Here is a 22,608-nt window from a genome sequence, read left to right as displayed (position 1 = left end):
CGTTTTGGCCTTCTGTCCACACTGAGACGGCGTTTTTGGTCAAGGGAAACTGAACTTTTTCAAGACACTCTCCACAGTAGATAAATTTGAAAACGCTGTTTTTGCATCACCGTGTGGACTGCGAAGATGGAGGCTTTCGAAAATGATGATGCATTTTAGTCATATGATGCAGTCATGTGAACAATTCAACTAAGATGGCGGACGACATTGTACAGCAGTCGTTTTGTTTGCTCCTAATTTTGACAGCCCTATTAAAGGTTAATGTCAGTTTGTACATGCTCCATATAGCTCCAGATAAAACTCGGCACTTTTCCTCGGCATTTCGCTGTGACTTTTCAAAGAGCTGGAAAGTAAATAAACGGCAGACGGAAGTGACGTAGGTCAATCATCTTACGTTTCACGGATGCGCAGTATAGGAACATAGCCTTTTCAGTGTGTATGAAAACGATAGTGTGGACGTGGAGCGTTTTTAGACGAAAACGCCGCTTTCAGATTTATCCGGATTAAAGTAGCCTTAGTCCCCAGGTTCGTCTCAGGTGCTGGATAGTTGTCTGTGTTAAGGGTAATGAATCCGAAAGTATTTGGACCTTTGAGGGTTTGATAACTTTCTTTACCAAGAAAAGTTTCCTCAGTAATTTTTTGTTCATTTATTAGAACAACAGTTTATCTCTGAATGTGTCTTTCAAAAACCTGAGCATTATAGAGGACATTGTAGGTTGGTGTCGTGTGGTGGATGGTGGTCTTCAAGTTCAGGAACAGACAACAGGTTCACATTTGGATTCCTGTCTGCTGTTCTGGCTCGATAGACAGTAGACTCAGTGAAATCACACACACTGAATTAGGGCTGGGTGATACAAGGAAAATCTAATATCATGATATTTTTTTTGGCTATATCACAATACAATATATATATCGCGATATGTTTAAATAACCTCCAAAAACAAATGTTATAAATTGCACTGGTATACTCATTCAAATGGATCATTCAATATTTTTTTCTACTTTGAATACAAAAAATTTGAATGAATTGAAATGTTTTATTTTAACCATTTTTTTAACCATCAGTTGCACACAGAGGTTTTTCACAAATGACAATACTGTGACAGTAAATCTAAAACTGACTGTAAAATATAAAAATAGTAATATAAAAAAATGTGGTGACCTCAAATTACAGAAACAAAAGTCTAGATAGTGACCATAGAAATGACTGACCAAGAACAGGTATCACAGCTGGTTTATTTAAGGTTTTCTTTGGCGTGTGGGGGGATGTTGACATTCGGAGTTTAAAACGTCTTTCATTTTGCAGTGGATGACTTTTCAATAAATAAATTCGTGGTGCTGCTATCTTTTGCGGCAATAATTTTAGGGCATGTTTTGCAAATTAACGCATTTTGTTCAACACTCTCCTTGTGAAATCCAAACGACAGCACATCTTGTTCCCTTGCTCATTTGAAACTCCCGCTGTTGCCATATTTTTCCCTATCTGGTAGTATATAAACATGCATGCTCAGTGCAGTGTGGGTAGCAAACTTTCTGGTTGGGAGGGGAGGACTAATGGTGCATTTGCAGCGTATGGGAGAAAAAACCTCTGAATTACGGGCAGACAGTTTAATATTTCTGTGGCAATTTATACTCGATGTTTACGATAAAGCCATTTTAGCTGTTGTACGTGGAAAAACTCGTGATACGCCGAGTATATTCGATACATCGCCCACCCCTACTCTGAATGTCCTTGGAGCTGGCTGATTCTGGTTTCGTATGCCTGTTGAAAAGTCAGTAAGTAGGAGCTGTGTAATATTTCTTTAGATTCTTGGAAGAAATACTACCTTTTTTTAATCTGCGCACTGTTGGACAAGGGATGATTTTAGTTGTTCGGAAAAAAAGGTAAAACACTGGCTGTATAAAACAACTCTAAATTCTAGCAATAAAATAGAACGTAATCTAGAGTAATGGAATGATATTGAAAACCAGACTTTATTTAGCCTAAATGCTCAATAAAACCACACTGTATGTGATGACTTGCATTCCAGTGTCTGGTCAGCTTTTACTTCATGTCAGCCTTCGCTTTTGCCATATGGCATCCAGCCGGTTCTTTTTTTGACTCTTGTTATTTCAGCCTATTTGCATTATGTGGACTCAGCATGGTGTCATGTGACATGTTGACACTCCATTTCCACATACCTCCATACACCTTGCCTCCATTGCCTTTCAAACAGCCTGGTTGCCTCTGGTCCAGATATAGTGTTGTTCTGAAGTGTTGGCATCATGTCAGCATTAACAAACTATTCCCACCAACTGACTGCTGGAGGAACATCCTCGGTCTAGCTGAAGTCCTATGATGGGTAGCTTTTCCCATGCTTTTTCACTAGGCAGTGGCCTGTCTGCACTGGTGGTTTACTCTACGTAAGAAAATGATATGTTTTTAACCTTGTCTGCCTTGTTAACCTCCTCCTAGTCAGTCAGGGCTTCCATGCGTCACATTCTCAATAGTCCCATCATCCAGCAACTACTTGATCAGACTCGAAAATACTTTTTAATTATTATTTTCTTCAATTAAGCGTTAGACCGAAGTTACAATGGAAATATAAACCAAATTTAGAACTCTTTGGTTGATGTCAGTTCATATTTAACAGTAAAGTAAACTCAAAGCATCTGGCCAATTTTATATGTTTATTAATGTTAAAAGGAAAAAAGAAACCTCTCAGACGTACATCAGAATTATCGTTGCAAGCATTTCTACCTTTTGTTGTTCAGCTGATATCTGTCTACTTATGTTCACTACAGGCTGACTCATTCATCAGTATGTGAGTGAGGTTAACCAACATTCATTCCAGCTTCTATCAAAAATACCACAGCCTTATTGAGAATAATAATGATGATATTCATTTTAATTGTAAGGATCACAGAGTTTTTCACAGTTTGGATAGAAACAAGACATTTGAGAGTTTTCAGCATACAGTTCATATAAAGACATATTCATGTTTATATAAAGTAATTAAAGTAAAATGTGAATCTTTAAGAAAAGGCAACATATATAAATTTAGTAGGGGTAATCTTAGATGCAGGCTAGTGCAGTTCAGTGACATGACATAATAAACACTGCAAAAAATATGCAAGACTAAATTTAAAAGACTCAACATCAAATAAATAAATTTAAAATGGTCTTTAAGGAGAATGAGGGGATCAGATTTTTAAAACCTTTTTGTAGTGTGATCGCTATTCACCAATCACAGGTTAGAACAGGTTTTCATGGCATGTAGGGTAAACAGTTTGTGTAGAGAGAAAATGACAAATTTTAAAACCATTTTTAAAAATGTTCTGATGATGGTTTAACTTTTTATTAGATAATTTTTATTTAGTTTTTTATGTTTCTGACTTTGTGAACAATGACCGTTGGATGGAAGAGGACATCTTGGCCCGGATATCCTCCAGCTAAACTGGGGGACCTAAACGATTGGCCTTTAGGGGTTAAGTCAGCAGACTAGCAGATGGATTCCCAGATTGCCCAAAGGGACCTAGAGACCTACTTGGTCCAAAAGCACTTTTTGTTTTTTGTGTTTACATCGCAGCCTAAAGCCCCATGAAGATCAGACTAATCAGTCAGCTGCTCAGACTTGTCTGTCACGTCTGAACTGAGCTTTTGAGAAACTCTTCAACACATTAGGATGTGAAATATTAAAGTTCTGATGGTGCTTATAGGTTCTTTGTTGTTGTTAATCACTTAAGGTACACTTTTATTGTATAATTAGAAAAGTGTGATTGAGAATTATCGGGAGTTGGATACTGTGGAGGAGCTATGAGGCAAATGAGGAGATGAGGAAGGCCAAACAGGAGGGTTATTGATGTGAAAGAAGACATGCAGGTGGTTGGCGAGACAGAGGAAGAAGCAGAGGACAGGAAGTGGTAGAATGACAGGAAGATCAAAAAAGATTAGTTTTAAGATTACTCTTGTCTCATCATGGTCTTCGTGGTATCCATTCATTTATAGTTTTCTTCTGTTGTTATTTTCTTCCTGTACCTCCCCCACCTTCTGTTATTACCCAGCAAATACTTTAACACAGTCTCGTAACAGTTTGTGAAATACTTTTGACTACTATTGATTTGTGTGGTCTAATATGTACTGATTTATGTCCATGGTTGTTGAATCTCGATTATTACAGTTTGTGTTGCTTTGAGATAGAACTAAGCATTTGAGCACTGAAGCTGTACCAAAACAAAAGTTTCACCAAAGTGGTTTTTCAACCTCTCTAGACTTTCTAAAAAAGAAAAGTTGCTATTATAAACACTGTGCATTTTATATCCTTATATCAAATAAAAATATCAAACTTTTGACCTCTTGCTCTTATCTTACAGAGGTGACTGTTAGCTACTTACGCAGTAACCGATTTTAAAATGCTGACATTGTGATAGCCTGCACATGTTAAGTTCACCATGCAGCAACTGAGACAGAATTTTCACATGACGGCTTGACAACCTTTAATGTAAAGTTGTTTACATGAAAAAAATAACAGGTGTTGGTAATACTGAGAGGTCACTGTGTGGCTTTAGTAAGCAAATTAGTTGTCAGTCAAGTGTAGTGTTAAAAATAGACACAGGCCTTTAACTTCTTTATTGCAGTGTTGTGACTATCACAACCGTTCAACCTACGGTTTTTGACCAGGGACACACTGTTGCTGTTTGTCTTTAGTGTTCATGTTTCTGTTGTTGATGTTTCTTCCCCTGAAGGGAGGGACTGTGCAATAGGTTCCATTTGTCTGTCTGTTTGTCTGTTAGCAGTCTAGCATCCAGTTTTCAAGATATCATTTTCAAATTTTGTGTGGTAGTAGATATAAATAACAGCTCGAGCTGACTTAATTTTGGTGTACGTTGGGTCAAGGCCTGGGTAAAAACTTTATTTTACCCTCAATTTTTTTATGGATTGTCTTGAAACTTCACAACAGTATACTAGGCATTGGGGAACATGAGTACCTAGTACCTTGGCTAAGTATCTGACCCAGGTCAAAGTTTACCTTGGAAAAAAAATTAAAGAAACCATATCGAGTAATATACCATATGAAAGGGCATAGAAAGAGCTGTACAACACCCTTTTAATAGAGTTGCGCTCTTTGAGTGCTCATGTTGTTACTTCCTGTTTTACCCCTCAGTGTGTCATCACTGAGGTTGACCTCCCCTTTGTCAGATCGTCTGTTCTTCCTCATGCTCCTCTTTGTGGATTCTTGTTGGACTTTTACTCACTTGACTTTCAGTATTTTTGGATTTTCTTGGCTTGGCCTTTTTGGATGGCGTTCTGTTGTTTGCCTACCTGTGCTTCCTGTGCTTGGTTCCTTTCTCCAGCAAATCTTTACCATATTTTTTCGGACCATAAGGCGCACTGTGGATGAACGGGTCTGTTTTCATATATAAGGCGCACCGGATTATAAGGCGCATTAAGTGAAACAAAACGGTCAGATAAGTCAACCTTGACTCAACTCATTCTTCTTGCTTCCTCCATTTCCATACCATTGATTCATTAATGTTGAATTCTCTCACAGCTGCTCTATTCCCATGTTGTTGCAGTAACCTGGTATTGTGGATGGATTTATCTCAGTTGTTCTCCTGACTTAAGTTTGATCCGTTTACAGCATGTTGCCATGCGATTGCATTTGTTCCTAACCATCGGGAACCCTCACGTTAACTTTTATCGAGTGAGAAAAAGTTAGTTTTCGTCCTCCAGCTTCACTGTTTATATTATGCTAACATAGCTGTGTCGCTAGCGATCACTTAGGACATCATTATATACCAGCTAGCCCAACTTCAGTAACGTCACTGCTGTTTAGTTTTCTGTCTTCATTTATGTCGGAAGTGATAGCAGAGCTGTACGTCTTAACATATAGCATATATACACATATATAGCATGTTACGTCAGAACATGCTATATCATGTTTAGCTGGAAACTAGCGAGCTAACTCCCTGCTAACTTCTAACTCCGTTAAATTTAATAAATTCTGTTTTCATGGATGCCTGGATGTTAAACTTAATTGTTACACCTGGTAAAGCAGCAACGCTGATCATTTTATTAAAGATGAAAGAATTTAGACAGTTTTTAATTCTCAGTGATGCTGCAGTGTTCGTTTAACTTTGGGACCTAAAGCAGACGGAGTTTTGGACCCAGATTACTCCGCGAGTCTCCTGACTGCGGTAGCCGTAATGCTTCGCCAATCCATCGAGTGGTGCGGCTTCGTAACTTACCAAAGTCGTACTAAAACATTTTTTGACAGATTTTTGAGCGCCGTGTACCACATAAAATCTATTCGAGGTCAGTAAGCACAACCAGAATTCATACACAAGGCACACCGGATTATCAGGTGCACTGTCGATTTTTAAGAAAATTAAAGGATTTTAAGTGCGCCTTATAGTGCAGAAAATACGGTACATATATTTTACATCCATCTCCTCATAAGTTAATACATGAATGTATAGACTTTGTAAACTATAAGTTTGGCTGTGCTGCAGATAATGGATCAGATAAGCTTTTACATAAATGTGATTGAAATCTGAATGTCTAATGTTTCTCCTTGCACCCAAACACAACACACAGATACTTTAATATCTTTATTTATATATAAATCTGTTTTTATATATATTAACGTGCAGGTTTTATTTTATAGCCAGCAAAGACAAAGTAGGTGGTGTTACACAGATTTATCTCATTCCAGCAATTAACATTCAGAAACAGAACATTTGCACCCATCTGTACACATCTGTCAGGTTAAAGCAGAAGAGAAGGAGAATGTGAAAAAGAGGAAGTGCTCGTGAATGCAGCCAATATCAGACACGACTTGGCTATTACAGATTTCGGATGTCTCAAAACCACCTCAGAGCTTTTGTTTTCATGCATTCAGAAGTAATGTTTATTAATTTTATGAACTGAAGTTTTTAAATGACTGATTTAAAGTTTAAGAAAACAGGCATTTTGTTGGGTCTGACATTTTCAGTCTCAATGTGACATTTAACTGGAAATGTGAAGTAAACACCAGTCCGGTTCGTCTTCAGCCCTCATGCTGCTGAAATAATCAATCAATACATAAATATTAATGAGGAATTCTGATTAGTCTTTTAATCAGAAGAGAGCTATCTGTCCTCTGCTGTCAGTTCCACCAGTGACTCTGATTTTGGTCTCTTCTGGTTTCTGTCAGAGTTTATTTAGTAAGGTTAATCTTGTTCCAGCTGTCAGACTTATGATGAGAAACAGCCTCTGCTCCCCGTTAGAAAAACAGGAAATCCAACTTCGTTTTGCACCAAATAAAGATGGTCGGTCAAAGCAAGACAAAAACCATCACAGTTTTATATAACTTTAACAACTAATTTGGTGTACTGAGGGAAGTGAAAACTGATTAATCTGCACTGAAAATGTGTGCTGCAGCTGATCCAAAGCTTTCTTAGATAAAGTAGTTGTATTCAGCTGAGCAAAAGGCACAAACTGCATCGTCACTTGTTAAGTTCAAGCAGCATCAGGGCGAGATGCACCGCTCATGTTTATCTAATCTAACATTAGATGTGTATCTCTTTTTGTTACAAAGCTACTGCAGTGGGTAAAAAACACCACAGTGACCTACAATTACTTAAAGACGAACCATAGCGTGAGTTGAAGACTTCCTGTTGGTGCGTTCAGGGGTAGTCAGTCACTGTAACTCAGCACTTCCTGCAGTTGCTTCACAATCCGGTCTTTAAGTGATGACGTGATGAATCCTGCTTCTAGGCCCAAACTACTCTGCGTTTAATAAGGCTTTTGTGTTTTTAACATGTTTTAATGCTTTGCATTTTGTTCTATTTAATCTACAAACCCCTAAAAACAGTCAGTGATCACTGTCGGCCTCTCTTGGTTTTTATTACCCTTATTCATTTTAAAGCTCAGTTTTTAAAATCTTACGATGTAACTACAGCCCAGCCCATGCAGCAGTGTATTAATAACTAACCTCGTATTGTGGATGGATTATCTCAGTTGTTCTCCTGACTGAAGTTTGGTCGTTTTACAGCATCCTGCCATGAGATTGCATTTGTCCCTAACCATCGGGAACCCTCACGTTAACTTTTATCGAGTGGGAAAAAGTTAGTGTTCATCCTCCATCTTTACTGTTTATATTATGCTAACATAGCTGTGTTGCTAGCGATCACGTAGCACATCATTATATACCAGCTAGCCCAACTTCAGTAACTCTACAAAACAGTCACTGCTGTTTACTTTCCTGTCTTCATTTATGTCGGAAGTGATAGCAGAGCTGTACGTCTTAATTTGTTTCAGAAATCCCTCAGTCAGAACATGCTATATTATATTTAGATGGAAACTAGCGAGCTAACTCCCTGCTAACTTCTAACTCCGTTAAATTTCATATTTTTTTTTTCATGGATGCCTGGATGTTAAATGTAATTGTTACACCTGGTAGAGCAGCCACACTCATCATTTTATTACAGATGAACATATTTAGACACTTTTTCAACTCTCAGTGATGCCGCAGTGATTGTTTGACTTTGGGACCTGCAGTGTAGTTTGGGCCCAGACATGGCTAATGACGTCAGACTTAAAGACCGGATAAGACACTAGGCTCCTTGAGCTGATAACCTCACTATGAGGTCCACACACAAAGGCAGGGAGTCTTACAGGCCGTCCATCACCAAAAAAACAGGTCTGTACCCCATTTAGCTCCACTGTTAACATTGGCTTTATTTCTGGAAAGGTTATCCAAAATCTGATATTGATCCAATCAATCACATGCATGGTTTATAGTGTAATATCCCAACATTCACTACATACAGAAAAAAGTTTGTAAATCCTTTGGAATTTGCTTTATTCTGCATAAATACAGTCTTAAAAGTAATAAAAATGTTATAATGTATAACGTTGGGTGCCCACTTTTTCCTTTTCAGTGATTGATGGAAGTAGCCACCATGACATGTGTCACCGATTTTGGACTCTATATTAACATTTAGGCAATCGCATGTTAGCTTTTGTAATCTACAAACACCAGTCAGATTTAGCAAACAGACAAAGATACTCTGGCAGGACCAGGATTATGGAGGGGGAGCCACAGCGTCTCGCCAGCTTTAGCTTTAGCAAATACAAGACCAAATCACCGGTAGCCAAATAAAAGCATTAGAGAGCATTTGTAGCTGTCTGCGAGATAAGTGCTGCACAGGGACGTCTACAAAGTGCAACACTGAGAAGAAATACTACATAATCAGAACTAGGAGTAAAGGGTCAGGCAAGGTACTATATAAGTAAAATTTCACAAACCATATATAAAAGATGGGCGTAGCCACTTTGTTACTCATTGGTTTTGGGTTCTTCATTTAAAGGCATTAAAAGAAAAAAAAAAGTCATTCCATGTCAGTATTAGGTCAGTGTTTATTTATGACCCGGTGTTACTGGTAAGCATTTTGGCAGCTACAGTGTGTGTATAGCAAATTTTTTAGGCCAGTAGTGACAATATTTGGATTAGCGGGTGCTGCTGTTAAAGACATCCATTGAAGCCAAAGCTTTTTAAAATTAGAATGTATGAAGATCAGCCTCAAGTGGCCATTAGAGGAACTGCAGGTTTTGGCACTTAATTTTTAGCTTCAGTGATTGCTGCTTGGTTTCCCCGCTACAGGCCTTCTTACAACATTTATGTTGGACATTGTTAAACCATTATCTTTAGTCTTCATTGAACATTATTAGGTAGAATGATTTGTGTGTTTTAGGGTGTCGTGTTGTATCGTGACCCATTTTCTTGAGTCTGTGGACAGATGTCCCAACATACATAATTTGCTGGAATTAATCAGAATTCATTCCTAAATCGGTCACAACAAGCTGTCCTCCACGGATGTGGCAAACAGTTCCAGAATTAGGTTTAGTTTCTTATGCTGGAATTTAGTGTTTCCCTTTCACTAAAAATAACACTTCTTATTAAACTACTTTTTGCTCAGCCAAAATTGCTGCAGTGGAAAACATCTTATTAAGGGTCCAGGGTCAGGTCTTGTTAACCATTTATGTAAAGGACGTAATACAGTGGGAATCACTGACAGTGATCCACTTTAAGAAGGTCCTGCTTTAAATTTTATGAAGTTTGTCAGAGCTTTGTATTGGCGGTTAGAAAAATGGCACGTAATTTGCCTACATGCAGCTTTTACATGGTTCAAACTCAGATATCAGGTCTGAAGGATTTTTGGAGTTAAATGTTCTGCAAACATTTGATGGGAGTGAAGCTAAAGGAAGCTTAACGTGATCTTACTGATTCAGTCAAACACTGATCTGAAAGTATTCTATGTGGATTAACTTTATATTTATGAAGTTATTTGAATTCTTGCAGTTAATAGGTTGTGGTCATAATGTCAACAGCATGATTTTCTCTCTTTTTTGTGCAGGGAGGAGGGGCAAGAAGGTGATGAAGGACCTATTGAACCCCAGCCTCCAAGGAAGGAAAAAGACAGGTCCAAGACCAAGAAACCCCGCAGGGAACGTCGTCATGCTGAGCGGGGGACGGAGACCTCAGCTTCAACCTCAACAGCACAGCAGCCACAGACAGGGTTGGAGCAACAGACCCAGGTAAAGACTGAAGTAGAAGTTAGTAGAAACGGTGGAATCACGGAGGGACAAATTTCATCACCTGCTGAACAGCATGTCACATCTTGCTCAGGATGAAGGACAAGTTTTTGCTCACCTTTTCCTTGCAGATGTCAGAGCCAGTGGCCGGTCCCTCAGAGCCAGGATCAGAGTCTGCAGGTGGTAGCGAGTCTGCCGGATCTTCCAGGCAGCGGCGCTCCATCATTCGGGACCGAGGGCCGCTGTATGATGACCCATCTCTCCCCGAAGGCTGGACCCGCAAACTGAAACAGAGAAAGTCTGGACGCTCTGCTGGGAAGTTTGATGTCTACCTAATCAAGTAAGCCATGCCCTGAGCCACCCTGACAGTGTGCTCGTTTTCCAGGATGTAGAGGAGTAAAACCCCCAAATGAACGTTTATGATGCTTTTTTTTTTTTTTGCTTTTTTTTTTTTTTTTGCTGTTTAGCTCGGAGGGAAAAGCGTTTCGTTCCAAGGTGGAGCTTATTGCCTACTTCCAAAAGGTCGGTGACACAACAACCGACCCTAATGATTTTGACTTTACTGTTACTGGGCGTGGGAGCCCCTCCCGCCGTGAGAAGCGCCCACCCAAGAAACCAAAGGTGGTGAAACCATCAGGGCGTGGTCGTGGGAGGCCCAAAGGTACTAAAAGATGTGATTCTAGAAGTTATACTGGACAGCTGTTCCTGAGTATTTCTTTTTGAGTATTTCTTTTTTCTGTAATTGTGTATCTCTTTGTGTTTGTGTAGGCAGTGGGAAGATGAGGCAGGCTACAGAAGGAGTGGCAATGAAACGTGTGGTTGAGAAAACTCCGGGCAAACTGCTGGTCAAGATGCCCTTCGGCAAAGCAGAGACCTCCACTGGCACTACGACCACCACCACAAAGGTATTGTTGCTCTGTTGTTTAGTCATTTGTACATTTTTGAGAAGCACAGTGTTGAGATTGTCGCAGTAAGCTGAACAACTCAAACATGCATTTCCTAAGCAACTTTGCTCATTTCTTCTGGCCAGGAAAGCTAACAGAAATATGCTTCAAGGAGAAAATATGCATCTCTCCAAAACTGATGTCCACATGTATAAACATAATCATTTAAAGATATTTTGATTAAAATGATCACACCTCTATACCATAATGTCATCCATGAATCACCACTTTGTTGAGGTTGATTGACTTGTGTTTTCCAGTGACTTTCAAAGAAAGCTCTTGAGAGTCCCTCCAAAGGAAAACTGGTCCCCCTTTGACTTACAGGTGTAATGTAAAGAGCATCCTATATCAGGCAAGACAGGAAAGACTGAAGACCCAACTCCCAACCAGTAACACCGGGTCATGCTGTCCTGCCATTCTGGCTCACTACCTTCAAGGATAGTTGGAGGCGTCCTGTAATTTTTACCCCTCAGCCGTGAAAGGCTGATGGGCTACTGCCGTTATTTTGCTGGGCGGGTGGGCGGCATGGACACCCAAGTTTGTGAGTGCGATAACTCGAGAACAAGGCAACATAGGATTTTGAAATTGATACCATAGCTGTATGTACCTCGGACAAGTTTGACTCTCAGTGATCTTGACCTCAAAGTCAAGGTCAAGTTTTCTTAAAATCTTGTGAGTTCAATAATTCAAGAAGGAAGTAATCTAGGATTTTCAAATTGAGACCATAGGTGTATCTACTTGGAATCTGAGGGGTAGTGCTGGTGGCAGCCAGTATTTTTTTTTCTTTTTTTGTGTGACAGGCAATCCAAGGTTTTACCTTGATTAACTTTAGCCGGCAAATAACTATTTAGAGACTGTTAAATCATGTTACAGGAAATGACAGATTGTAAATCCTCATTTGTAGCTAGTTAGAGACATGGCTAAGGATCCTGTGTGTGTCTCCAGTTCCATCTTTACAAAGACTTTCTGAATATCCCAATAAAAAGAATGGGAAGGGAATTCATGGAAGACTTTGTTTACCTTCGTAGAGTTGTGTCCTGAAGATGGGCAAAACAGCTAACATACACTAAAATAAGGTCTTAAGCAATTGATCAACACAAGAGATCCACAAATCATCTGGAAGGTAGAAAAGACTTTCATTAGGAGTTTAAAATTAACAACTTATCTTGACTGGCAGTAGTCCTGCCAAGAATGTCTTGAGAGTGGATACTGAGGACTTGACTGTGCACTAGTGTTGATTTTCATGGTTCGTTAGGGCTCTACCTGGAGAAGATCCTGACAAACAGAGGTAAATGATGAGTAAAAGTAGATGGACTGTAGTATGTGGTTGCAGGAAGTACAGTTAATATTTTCATCCATCTATTATCTGCTGCTTATTTGGATCTGGATCTTGGTGGAAGCAGTCTAAACAGATATGCCTAGATCTCTCTCTCCTCAGCCAGCTCTTCAAGGGGGGACACCAAGGTGTTCCAAAGCTAGCTGAGTGACATGATCTCTCCAGCATGTTTATTGTCTACCCTGGAGTCCCTACTATTTGGATATTTCCAAAACAACTCACCTAGGAGGCATCCAGGAAGCAGTCTAGTCAGTGCTTTAAAATCTTAAATATGTTTTTATAATTCCACCAACAATGCTAATGCAAGCTTTCCCTGTTGATGTGGCAATTCCCCTGCAGGTGGTGTCTCCTGCCTTGGTGACCAAGTCCCGCCCTGGCAGAAAGAGGAAATCAGAACAAGAACTTCCGCCTCCACCACAAACTGCCCCCAAGAAACGGGGCAGGAAACCAGCGTCAGCCTCCACAGCAGCATCAGTCGCCACAGCATCCACCTCCGCTGCATCAGCCTCTGGTAGCTCAGCAGCAGGAAGCTACGCTGCAGCTGCCATCTTGGCTGCTGAGGCCAAACGGAGAGCAGCTAAGGAGTCTTCCACCAAACCTGTTGTCCAGGAAACAGCTCTGCCAATCAAAAAACGTAAAACGAGAGAGACAGTGGAGGAAAGGGAGAGTGTGCAGACTCCAATGGCTACAACAACAGAGACTGGAAAGTCAACAGCGGCCGAGGAGGAGAGCAGTACAATGGCAGGAGGTCCAAGCTCAGAGCCTGAGCCCACCCCCTCTGAGCAGAGCCAGTCACAATCACAGAAGCAGCCTTCTGCTTCAGATGACAGCCAACCACATGGACACAAGACACATAAAGGGCGGAAGCACAAGGACAAATCAGGAGAGGCAACAGGTGATGGTGTAACCAAAGGGGAAGAAGTAGGTGAAGATGTAAGCGATAAGGGAGGAGAGGGGGGATTGGGTGGAAGGGGTAGCAGTAGCAGCAGTAGCACTAGTCTGTCAAAAAGCCACAAAAGGAAGGAGCGAACACCTCACAAGCACCACCATCACCACCACCACCATCATCAGCATCGCCACCAACAGTCCACTGTCTCAACATTGGATGAACCTTCTCCTCCTCCTCCTCCTCCTCCTCCTCCACCCTCTGGACACCCAGCACCCTCTAGCCAGTCCAAGCCTGATGTTGAGCCTCAGACTGTGGCTCAGCTCACCTCCCAACAGTCGCAGCACACCCAGCAAGCTCTTCCCAGACCGCAGTCCAAGTCTGCACCACAGTCCCTGCCCGAAACTCGACATCCTACCCTGCAACCACGCTACCAGCCCCAGTTTCCCCATGAGTCCCAAGCCCAGAGTCGTTACCCAGCACCCCAGTCCTCTCCTACCCGACACAGCCTGACACAACCACGGCCCCAACAGCCCACATCCCAAACCCACAGTCAGCCTCAGGCTGCCAACCAGAAAGCTCCCTCACAACCTGTTCATTCCTCAACCCAGCACCGAACCCAGCTTCAGAGTCAGCATACGCAACCTCAGTCACATCCTCCTCAGTCCCCCCCCATCCTGCACATCCATCCGCACCAAACAAGGCATCCACATCCACAAACCACATCCCCCACAGCACCCCAACCTCAAACCCAGTCAAGGCACCCATCTCAACTCCAAACCCAGCTCAAACAGCAATCTCAGCCCCAGCCCCGACATTCACTTCAGCCTCAAATTCAATCCCAGGCCAGGACCCCAACTCAAGCTCAGAGTCAGTCCCAATCCAGGCCTCCAGCCCAACCTCAGTCTCAGTTCCAGCCCAGAACCTCGGGCCAAACGCAGCCTCAAACCCAATCCAGAACCCCAGTCCAGTTGCAACCCCAACCCCTGTCCAGGACTCCAGCCCAGTCACAATCAGCACCACAGTCCAGGACTCCTGCCCAAACGCAGTCAACACCCCAATCCAGGACCCCAGTCCAAATGCCGTCGACACTCCACGCTAGGACCCCAGCCCAAACTCATCCTCAACCTCAGTCCAGAAACCAAGGTCAAATGCAGCCTCAATCCCAGTCCAGGACCCTAGCCCAAATGCAGCCTCAATCCCAGCCCAGACCTCAAACCCAAATGCAGCCACAAGCCCAGTCTAGAACTTCAGCCCAACCTCAACCTCACCTGCAACCCAGACACCAAGTGCAACCACAGGCAAGGCCCCAAACGCAACATCAACTCCAGACTCAATATAGACCACAATCCAGTCAATCTCTCTCCCAGCCTAGGCCGCCCCAGTCCCAACCCCAGTCCCAAGCACAACCACACTTTCAGCGGATCCAACCACAGCCGCGCTCCCAGCCCCACTCTCAGCTTACCAGGCCACACGTGCAGCACCTCTCATCCAGCCGACCATCTTCCAGCCTAACCAGGACCAACCTCGTCCCTGCTCAGCAAAACCAGAGCGAACAGCCACAAGACCTGAGCACCACAAGGCCTGGCAGAGGGAGCCTGATCCCGAGCCGAGACGTCAGCGTGGAAGGGGTTAGGACAGAGGGGAGAGGGGAGCCAGCCATGCCATCAGAAAGCAGAGAGGTTTTAGGAGGAGACAGAGGATCAAACAGCACCTCGAGGCCTCCCAGCTCCATGCCTCCTGGACCTCCTGGAGTATCTGGGGCTGGTCACGTGCCTGGGGCAGATGGTAGGGCTAGGCTCCGGGCGGAGCCAGAGGCAGCAGGTGAGGGTAGAGAGCTCAGAGACATCGTCCCGCAATCTGCTGTTCCCTGTCCCAGCCGAGAAGAAACCGTAGAGTCACGGACTGCTGTCAGCGAAAGAGTCAGCTGATTGGTTGGACTGATGAACCTGCCGTCTACCAATAGCCTGACGGACTGAATCAGCACCAGGCAGAAGAGGAGTATGACTGGGATGTCCTTGTAATGGTTTTTACACCGTTTTCAGATAGAAGGAAAGCGTCACACAGAGCTGGAAGGACTGTCGCAGCTTGTTCTCCGTTTGATTCTGTCTGGAGACTCTGTAAAGTTCTGGATTAGAGAACCAACCTGTCGATGAGGGACACCTCAAGTGGAGAATGGATAGTGTCTTTTTTTCTAGGAAAAACAAATGAAAAGGAAAAACCGATAAAAAGTGTGTGTGTATATATAATCAAAAGGCAGCTGTTGTGTCCCGCTAGTCTCCGTGGGGAAGGGGGGGGGAGTAGTTTGGAACTAAAAACCAACGCTTAACAACACATTACTCTGAACGAAACGTTGCTTCCGGAATATAACCTGTTTTTTTTATTTAGTATTTTGATAGTTTATTGTTTTGTCTCTGTTATACAGCTTTAAAGTCTGATATTATTGACTGACAGTCCCTTACTCATCGCTGTGCTGCTGACTGACAGTCCCTGACTTTCAACCTGCTCTTAACTCCTCCTGTTGACTGACAGTCCCTTACTGAAACTAGTCCTCGACTGAAAGCCTCAGAGATGATATGAGGCGGTGGTTTGCACCTTAAACTGGTTTCTCAGAAATCTCATCATTTGTTTTCGTCCCGATTTTCCATTAAGCTAACAATAAACGGAGAGGGGGCACTAATGTTTTCCATCCATTTTCAGAATGCCTCCTACAAGTAGTGAATCTAATCTGTGAGTATTTATACCCAATTCGTGACTTGTACTCGGCCATGATTTTGAGTCATTCTGAATACCGTCTAAAATGTCTGAACGGTGTGAGGAGTTCTTGATTCCTCTTAGCAGAGGAAAGCCTCCTCATTGGTTTTTCCAAGTATGTCCAACAGAGCAAGTTGTTCTTCCAGGATGAATCTGTTTTCCGTAGTCTTTTGTTTCCAAAGGAAGCACTTTTATTATCAAACCAAACCCACTTTCACAGTAGCTTTATTTTAGTTTTTAGTCTTAATGAAAGAGTGGGAAATGACTCATTTTTATTGTGTCTTCATGTTGAATATCTGGAACAGTTTGCACTTCTCCAGTTTGTACAATCAACCGCCTGCATGTCGCTCGGAGACCCTGCAGGCCTTCAACCGGAGCGCACCTACGCAGAGGTCAACCCTGCCAGGTTTTACTGTCGTCTACAGTAGTAAAACCTGGACTGAGGTCTGGTTCAGCTTCACGTGGGTTTAGTTGTGCCGAGGATGGGCAGAGCTGTCCATTGAGCTGAAATCTTAGCTGTAAGTCTGCAAATCCATTTCTGAGAGTGATTCAGAGGGCGCTTAGGGGGACTTGAACCTAGTGAAGTTAGGTCCAGGATGACCTGTGGTCGTTTGATTTGCAAAACAGAAGCAAAGAGAAAAAATGTGGTACAAATAAGAGCTGCATTTATTTAACTTATATTTCCAGAGGTACTCTACTTATATTTATTCCTTTATTTCTTTTCCTAACACTCTTGTGCTGCCAGTCTTGTTACCAGTAGACGGCTATGTTTCCAAATGCTGGGCGCATGTCACATCAGAGCTACTCTACTTAACGGTTACAGAAATGTTGGAAAAACTGGGAAACTCAGCTTTACTGAAAGCTCCGATAGATCTGATTTAGCCCTAATAAGGAGATGTGATGGCAAAATCAAACACTAGTCAGCCTGCTGATAAAAGTGTTGAACAAATATATATTTCTAACTCTCCAACAGTAGTAAAACAACCTCATTCTGAGTTATCAATGTCCCTGAAGAGCAGCTACTCTGTGTTTTTATCAAACAGCTGCTGAGCTGTCTGAGCTTCTCTGGAGAAATTTAACCATTGAGTTCTGCTGCTGTTTATTGAGTCTGCAGTAAGGATCATACTGAGACATCTGATGATATGAACACTCACAATTTGTAAACATGAACAAGGTTTACGCTCAGATAAACTTCTTTCAAGGAAGTAAAATGTTGCTTCAGACTGCTGGTTTTCTGCAAAGATAAGACAGATTAGTCCGCTGACATGGCAGCAGCTATGAAAAAAGTCATGACAAGGTTACATCTCTGCTGCGTTCACATCTCAGTTTCAGTTCAGTTCCGTTTTATTTATGTAGCACCACTTAAGGCACTTTATATTGTAAAGCAGATGTTACGAAGAGAACCTCAACGATTTGACGATCCCTTCAAATGAGCAGCTGTGGAAGAAGAAAAACTCAATTTTAATAGGAAGAGACCTCCAGCAGAAACCAGGCTCAGGGAGGGAGAGCTGTGATTGTTTGGGACTCAATGTGAAAGAGAAGAACAACCACGGTATCAAAAAGTTTTCAACCTTTTCCATCACTGTGCAGGATGAAGCCTGCATTACTGGCACGCACACAGATTCTGGCAGCAAAAAATACATTATTTCCTCTATTTATAACTTTGCTTGAACACTACTCTGATGCCCCCATTGAACCAGGCATCAGTGTTGTTTAAACAAACCGTTACCGACAGTTTCACCTTAAAGAAAGCGTGCAGATTTTTACATGCCGGATAAATAACTGTCAGATGACTAAGACTGATTGGCTGCATTCCCTCAGGTGTTGGCCAACCACAAATGTTAAGCAATCTGAGCCTCACTCCAGAGTTTCTTAACTTTCAGAAAGTACTACACCATGAGCAGAGACTTTAAGTTCTCTGGAACCTAATTTAGACCCTGGAGTCTTTTTGAAGGATCCTAGCAGTATAGAAAAAAGTCATATTTTCCATCCTTACTTTCTACTGTCACAACTGAACCAGGCGCCTCGTTTTCCAAGCACAGACTGCATAAAAGAAGGACGGTGCTGCCCAGTCTGAAAAGTGGAACCATTATGAAAGTGCCTTAAAACTGTGTTCTTACTAATGGCCAGAACTCCAAGTCCGAATGTATAGAGGCCAGTGAGAAGGTGACCCTACTTCTCACTTGATTTATGTCCTCAGTAAGCACTTTCCTGATGAGGTTATGCTCTCAGTTGCAACTTTGAAGTTTTCCTCAACATACCATGATGTTGTAAATTGTTTTCCCTCTCATATAAATAAATAGTATGAAGGGAATGCTTTAGCACGTGGCTACCATATCATTGACCAGCCACGAGTCTACCACCCACCTTCCTGGACCCTCTGCCATGGTTCAAGGTTGGTGAATTGATCCCAGGCCTCGTATCCCTGGGAAGAACACTGTAATCCAGAGTTGGTTTTGATGGCAGGCAAGCACCTTGTAGATGAGTATGTGAATGTGTGAATGACAAGCAGATTGTAAGCCGTTTTCTAGACCCGCTAAGGTTGAAAGGCGCCAAATAAGTGCACATAAGCTTCTTCCGAATCTGGACTCTTCTGGCACCACAATGCCAAACCCAAGGCTTTGCAGACCGGCACTGACTATGATCTCTTCTTTTGTACAGTCTGTGTTTACGGGAGGCATTTAAAACATCAGACTTGGGAAAAACGCTTGATCTGATTGGGACCTGAATATTGATCTAGCATTAGCAGCTGAGGAGCAGCACAAATGCTTCCATTTTTCTCTTCACTCTGAAGTTTAAGCCTCCTCCTTGCCTTAAAACAAGGTTAATGATGAACATGCTTGGATCCATTCTGAGACCTTTGGGTATTGGACGTGTTGATATCAAGACTCACAGATGTAAAATTCCAACTCATTAGAAAGAACAAAGCAATCTGAATGCAAAACCTAAAAAAAGCCAGGGGGACTAGGAAGAAAGCTAGTTCATTTTTAAGTGTGCAGCTCTGAATGTGACATGAAAATATAATACGAAAAGTACAGCAGCAAAATAAGCAACAAAAACTTTAAAATCAGGACATGAAACAAAATTATGTTAAAAAACAACTACAGCAATAAGAGAGGCTTGAATGAAAAGAAAAATATAGAACTGCTTTTTTTTGGCAGGTTGTTGCCTTCACTGATTTTCAGTAAGTTTAGCTGCTAACTTTTGCTCACTTATGTTTGCTTCTCTTTTTTTTAGCCCTGGAGGTTGCTGCTTGTTTAAAGCCTCCGTACTCTTTGCTTAAAGGTACTTGAAGAAAATTACTGTTTAGTTAAATTTTGAATGTTTCCAAAGTCTTTTATACTTTGATGAAGAGATACCAACTGAAGTGAAGAACTGGGACCAGGTGGTATTTTTGAGTAATGTCACAAGATTGTGCAGCAATGTAGCCTTTTTTTTTTTTTTTTGTAAGTACGTAAGTTATCGAAACATTTGCTTTACACAGGTGGCCTAGAAAAGGGCAAAGCATCCTTTAAAAAAGGAGCGACTAAAAAGAATTGAATGTCAAAACGCATAAATAAGCTACTCCTTCATTCACGGCAGTTATCTCTGCCTGTTTTACCTTCCTGACACAACCCCAAAGGGATTTGTGTCTCTTCCTGGAATCAAACCAAGGATCTCTTGCTTAGAAGGTCAACGTGTAAACAAATATACTATGGTTGTGAAAGCATCTCACCTGTAAGACGCTGCCCGCCTGGTGATGAAAGGTTTCATGAAATTTTTAAACGGTAACTCCAAAAAGAACCGTTAACCCTGTTTTGGAATTCATCAGGTTATATTTAAAAATTCAACATAAATTTTACTAGACTAGAAGAAGTTAAACAGAAAAGCATCTTAGAGCACACTCACTGTCAAAACACTGCCCCCTGGTGGTGCAAGCCTGAGTTAAATTATGCAAAGGGTAACTACAAAAAGTACCTTTAAAGTGGAATCGAGGTGTTAACCCATTAACAGGATGGTGTGCGTCCTTATTGGTTCTAGAAATAAGTTTATTCATGAAAGTATAAATAGAACAAGCTGAAGGGGACAGAAAACAAACTTACGTGAACTAAAAGAGTAATTAAAACCATGAGAATTATAAAATATCTTCCTTTTTTTAGATCATCCTGAAACATCCTGTCAGGATACCCAATTTCTCTTTGGGAATCTGAACGTCTTCGTCCTGGACAAAATAAACGTGCCTCGCTCTGTAAAGTCCTCGCGCTGTGACGAAGCCTCTGCGTAGGTGGCGCCACCCAGTCTGCCCAGAGCAGCGAACCCGTTTGCTTCACGCTGCTGCAGAAATCAAACGTCCCGCTGTAATCGGACTCACTCCACAGGACTCGACCCGGCACAAACTACAGTAACCAGCCACCATATTGCATGTTCCAGAGTTTAGTGCCTATAATATTGTGCGTCTTGCCAGAAGCCACCATGTCAGCCAAGCCATGTTGTGTTTCTAGATTAGTAGTGATGTGTGTGGTGACTTCATAGTTGCTAATATTGAGGATGAATATTCTGCTTTTATTCTGGTTGGAATTCAGTGGAAACTCCAATACACTGTCGCTGTAGACAAACTAGTTTTTACCTGTTTTCTTATTTTTCTTTCTAACTAAAAGCGTTTGTTGTCCCCTGATCTGTGTCGTCTCTTTGACTGCCTGAGCTTCTCTTTTTCACACAATCACCTCAGAGTCAGAGGAAGAAGAGCCAATGGCTGAAACATCCTCATCTTCACAGTGGCTGTTGCAGGAGTGTCGATTATCCTATCACTGCAAAGACCACATACAGGACATATCACATATTAAACCAGAGAAATCTGGTAACAGCTTATTTTGAATTTGATGCCTTCACCTTGTGTTGCATCAACTCTTTACAACAATCTTCTTGCTAGATTTTGGGTTTTAGCTGCTCACCAGTTAAGGACCTCCTTTCTTGTACTGTTTGTTTCATAACGCTCCAAAGCACCCACACTACTTCCACTACACTGGTAATAATGCTGCTTAATAAGCTATTTAAAAAACATTCATTTAAGTTTAAAGAAGCAAGTTTTTAAAAATTAATGAACCATCTATTTACAAAACATGTGATTAAAAAGCCCAATGAGGACAACCACAAAACAAAAGGCTGTGAAAGTAACAATAATTCAGAGTCCTGGGTTGGATTAAAGCAGAAAGTCAGGATAACCTCTCCAGAGCAACCTGTAACCCAACGCTTCCTTCAGCCGGCTCTTTGGCTGTATTTTTGACCGCCCTGCTCTGAAACTTTTACTTGTCATTCAGCATTAACGGCGCCTTCACAGCTGTGTAAAACACACTTGGACCGTTAGATTATAGAACATAAACCCAAACATTTAATTTTACTGCTGCACAGCAGCAGCTAAAAGGAGCCACGTTTGGAGCAGTCTATGTTTGTAGTGAAGACGAGCTTCTGATGTTTGAGATGTCGCAGTCCTCGCCTGGAAGGTAAGAGTGACCAAGCAGAGCTGCGAGCCTGTATTCAGACCACCTGCTGACGTCACGCCTCGTTAGATTCGGCTGTTTGCACACTCTGTGATGTCATACTGTGCAACCTGAGAGGCAAAGTTCAGGGAGCAAAAGCCCTTGCTTTTTCAGCCTAAAGGGCAAGAGCCCCTCTGTCATCTGACCTTTGACCTGTGTCGATGGAGGGCCGTCTAAATCAAAAACAGCTTCACTATTATACATATGAGTGACCTGAGATAAAGACAGCCGAGATTCGAGTTCATTAAAGTTTTTTAGTTACTTTAAAGAAGTATAAAATATGCCTTTAAAACTACAAGGCTTCAAATTAAACTACTTATAAACACCCGAAGCATTTAATTAATACTACAGAAAATTAACCTTTAAATATCTGGGGTGTGATTTCAGTTTAACTTCTGTAGATGTTTTCAGTTCGAGGTTAGAGCGACTGGTTTAACTCTTGTTCTTTCTGTCTTGTTTGTTTTGAAATGTCTCCAGCTTAGTCAGCAAACAGTAAAATAGTGCGTAAGTGAGCATCAACCACATCATTTTCTGATTTTCTTTTCTACTTTGAATAAGCTTGCCTGGGCATGTGCAGCGATTTTGCAATCTTGGACTTTCCCTAATTTCTGTGA

The 22,608-nt window shown here is 41.8% G+C and overlaps 1 protein-coding gene across 2 annotated transcripts in view; it reads left to right on the top strand.

Annotated features, from left to right (window-relative positions):
* The window catches only part of mecp2 (methyl CpG binding protein 2), a 28,127-nt gene extending 6,995 nt beyond the window's left edge, over positions 1-21,132 (top strand). Inside the window, exons 2-7 of one of the 2 annotated variants that reach the window (XR_002057662.2) lie at positions 10,381-10,561; positions 10,690-10,898; positions 11,026-11,219; positions 11,327-11,463; positions 13,178-19,763; positions 20,618-21,132. Coding sequence is in view for 1 of the 2 variants with exons in the window: in XM_005462460.4 (XP_005462517.1) it covers positions 10,381-10,561; positions 10,690-10,898; positions 11,026-11,219; positions 11,327-11,463; positions 13,178-15,655 (3,199 nt within the window). In the remaining variant the exon portion in view is untranslated. Of the gene's footprint in view, positions 1-10,380; positions 10,562-10,689; positions 10,899-11,025; positions 11,220-11,326; positions 11,464-13,177 lie in introns of both variants that reach the window. The other variant, XM_005462460.4, reaches the window with a different exon arrangement.
* Positions 21,133-22,608: the final 1,476 nt, after the last annotated feature.

This window comes from Oreochromis niloticus, linkage group LG20, assembly GCF_001858045.2.
Source record: "Oreochromis niloticus isolate F11D_XX linkage group LG20, O_niloticus_UMD_NMBU, whole genome shotgun sequence".
Taxonomy (NCBI): Eukaryota; Metazoa; Chordata; class Actinopteri; order Cichliformes; family Cichlidae; genus Oreochromis; species Oreochromis niloticus.
Note: the sequence above shows the minus strand (reverse complement) of the source record. Positions and strands in the feature narration are given on the sequence as shown.